Below are 3,084 nucleotides of genomic sequence, written 5' to 3' on the forward strand. Positions count from 1 at the left end.
CCTGTATTCTATTGAGAAATGCCAAAGGAAATAATCCAAACTATTTGCAAGTTTTGGTCCAAATACGCCGGTACTATTCCGGCTGTTCATAGAAACATTTTAAGAGTGTAATTTGTAGAAAGGATCCGTGTCCAACACAAGTCTCGTCCTCAGGTTTAATTTTCTATTTTTCGACCTTTATGTTTTACTTCCTTTGTAAGTAGTAAAATTTAGCATTGTGGAAGAAACACATTAACCAAAAAAAATCCCAACAGAACCTTCTAAAATACAATATTTCAAAGAGCACTTACAAGACAATACGTTAATCAAGTGCTCAATGAAAAGGCTAAAGCAAAACCTTTTTTTATATATAAAATATGTAAGTATTTTGTGTGTTCATGCTTTGTCACAAAGTGCTCGACTAATATTAAATTGGATATGCAATTCCCAAATGAGTTAAGGATAACCGTTCGAATTAAAAATTCCTAAGTTCAAATCAAGAAAGATTTTATAGAATTAATCATCCAAACTGCAGAAGAAGCAATGTCAACACGAATATAAAACCATATACGTCCTCGTCATTAATAAATAATAATAATTATTCATATTATTGTGATTACATAATAAAAATTACAGCCAAAGTTTGTGTACGAACGACACAACAAGAACAAAAACCGGCGAGAGCACATGACATGATTGGTCCTATTATAGCATCAGCTTCTTTTACCTTGCCTAGGACTTGAGGATCGGGACGATTTTCAATTGATGTTTGAGCGATGTTGAAATCCCTGTGATTTCTGTGATGTCAAGCTCATGGGGTTTCATTCCATTTGGAAGCTTCCAATCAAAATGATACAAGAAATTAGCAAGTGGGTATTCAACCATACTCAACCCAAATGTAAGTCCGGGGCAAATTCTCCGGCCAGCACCGAAAGGAATGAACTCGAAATCTGCACCCATGTAATTGATCGGACAGTTTTCAAATCTCTCCGGGATGAAGCTTTCGGCATCTTTCCAACTGTCAGGGTCTGTTCCACAAGCCCAGGCGTTTACAAGGATCTTAGTCTTCGCCGGAATATCATATCCATCGACGTTGCAAGCTTGTCGGCATTCTCTGGGTACTAATAAAGGTGTAGGAGCATGTAACCTCAATGTTTCCTTTACTATTAGTTTCAGGTAATGCAAGCTCTGTAAATCCGTTTCGGTGATTGTGTCTCCTTTCACCACCGATCTCACTTCTTCTTGTGCTCTCTTCATCATGTGAGGGTTCCTCATGAGCTCAGTCATCGCCCATTCAAGTGTTGCTGAAGATGTATCTGTTCCAGCAGTTAACATATCCTGGATTAAAACAAAAACATGTTAATTAGATTATGAATTTAAAAGCCATGTACATGTTGGGTGATTGAAAGTTTGTGTATGTGTATATATATTCATACCAGAACAACGGCTTTGACGTGTTCATCTGTGACTGTGAAATCCAGTCCACCGGTGTCTTTGACTCTCAAAAGAACATCAACTAGATCTTCCTGATCGCTCTTGTTTCTTCCTTTAGATCTGTGTTCCTTTAACACATCTTCCAAGATGTCATCAAGCTGTTTCTGCATCTTCAACCACTTGGCTTTCTTCCCCAAGATCACATTAAGAAACTGTAGACCAGGATAATACGATGCTAGATTGAAAGCACTCAAAGTTTTCAACACATCATACAAAACCTCGATCAGAGTAACCTGGTCTTTACAGGAATCTCCCAACGTAGCCTTGCAGATGACATTATTCACCATCTCCACAGTCATCTCCGTGAAGTTGACGGGTGTTCCAGCTTTCGATTCAAGAACCTTACTGATACGTCTAAGCTCCTCTTCCCGAATAGAGCTAAAAGATCGAACTTTTTTGGCACTAAGAAGCTCCAAGGTGCAAATCTTCTTCATCTGCCTCCAGTATTCGCCATAAGGAGCCCACCCAATGTCTTGAGCTTTGTAAAAGAATATTTGGGAGGTTGTGGTGGTGGGTCTGTCAGCAAAGCTGATATCGTTGGTTTTCATGATCTCTCGAGCAAGTCGAGGTGTAGACACGACGACTGTAGAGACTTGTCCGAGCTGTAGATGCATGATGGGGCCATATTTCTTGGCTAAGTTTCTAAGAACTCGATGAGGAGTTGGGCTTTTGAGTTGGTGTATGTTTCCGATGATGGGTAGTTTTGGTGGACCTGGTGGCAAGTTCTTGGAGGTCTTCGGTGATAATGCCCAAAAAACAAAGAGAAGGAATGAAGCCACAGCGAGGGAGACGATGGTGAGAGGTTCCATGGTTGCAGGTTGAAGGGTGTGTTGTGATTGAGGTATGGATACGATAATATTTATAATACTCAAGTAGTGTACCAAACCCTTTTGGTTTTATATTTATTTAAATGTTTATAGAACGCCATCTCAAAGTTTTTTTTAATCCTGGGTAACCATCCCTTTTGGAAATTATTACATTGAAAATTCTTATAAAATGTGATTTGATAAAATATTATTTTTATATCTATTTTTCGTGGTAATTAGCAGAAAATAATTATAAGCTTTTAACTAAACCTTTTGGAAATTATTACATTGAAAATTCTTATAAAGTGTGATTTTATAATATATTATTTTTTTTATTTTGATTTATCGTGTTGTAATTAGGGCAATATTAATTATTGGCTTTTAAAAGACACGTGAAGTGATAACATTTGAGCACTCCTTCTCCGCACCCTCATCTCAGTCTCAGCTGCCCCAAGTTGACTTGTGGAGAAGTTTTAGTTTGACACTTTGACCCTTTTCGCTTTGATAGTATAATTTTGAATTCATTAAATTTTTCGGTCACTTTTTGCAACTTTGATTTTAAATTTGTTTTCATGTAATTTGATTTTAAATTTGTTTTCATGTAATGTAGTGACTAGTGACCCCTTCATGAAATCCCACTATCCTTATTGAAAGATTATTATTATTATTATTATTATTATTATTATTATTATTATTATTATTATTATTATTATTTTCTTTTTTTAATGTTTTTAGTTCTTATTCCAGTTAAAATAATTATAACCATTATAGATATTCACTTGATTTATTCCTCAAAAGATAACAA

General features: G+C 36.1%; 1 protein-coding gene across 1 annotated transcript; it reads right to left on the bottom strand.

Moving 5' to 3' along the window:
• Positions 1-560: 560 nt before the first annotated feature.
• Positions 561-2,321, bottom strand: LOC145004469 (costunolide synthase). Its single transcript, XM_078963399.1, has 2 exons — positions 1,416-2,321; positions 561-1,317 (listed from the first exon to the last, which is right to left on the bottom strand). Exons 1-2 carry the CDS (start codon positions 2,280-2,282, stop codon positions 712-714), a joined length of 1,473 nt encoding a protein of 490 aa, XP_078819525.1. The 5' UTR covers positions 2,283-2,321; the 3' UTR covers positions 561-711.
• Positions 2,322-3,084: the final 763 nt, after the last annotated feature.

This window comes from Lactuca saligna, chromosome 7, assembly GCF_052625555.1.
Source record: "Lactuca saligna cultivar CGN05327 chromosome 7, ASM5262555v1, whole genome shotgun sequence".
NCBI lineage: Eukaryota > Viridiplantae > Streptophyta > Magnoliopsida > Asterales > Asteraceae > Lactuca > Lactuca saligna.

What these genes read in the sequence shown, in the direction of transcription:
- LOC145004469 (XM_078963399.1), bottom strand. Translation starts at nt 2,282, where the DNA reads ATGGAACCTCTCACCATCGTCTCCCTCGCTGTGGCTTCATTCCTTCTC. An exon ending in ACGTCAAAGCCGTTGTTCTG is followed by an intron (nt 1,318 to 1,415) that starts GTATGAATATAT and finishes GTTTTAATCCAG; the next exon opens with GATATGTTAACTGCTGGAAC.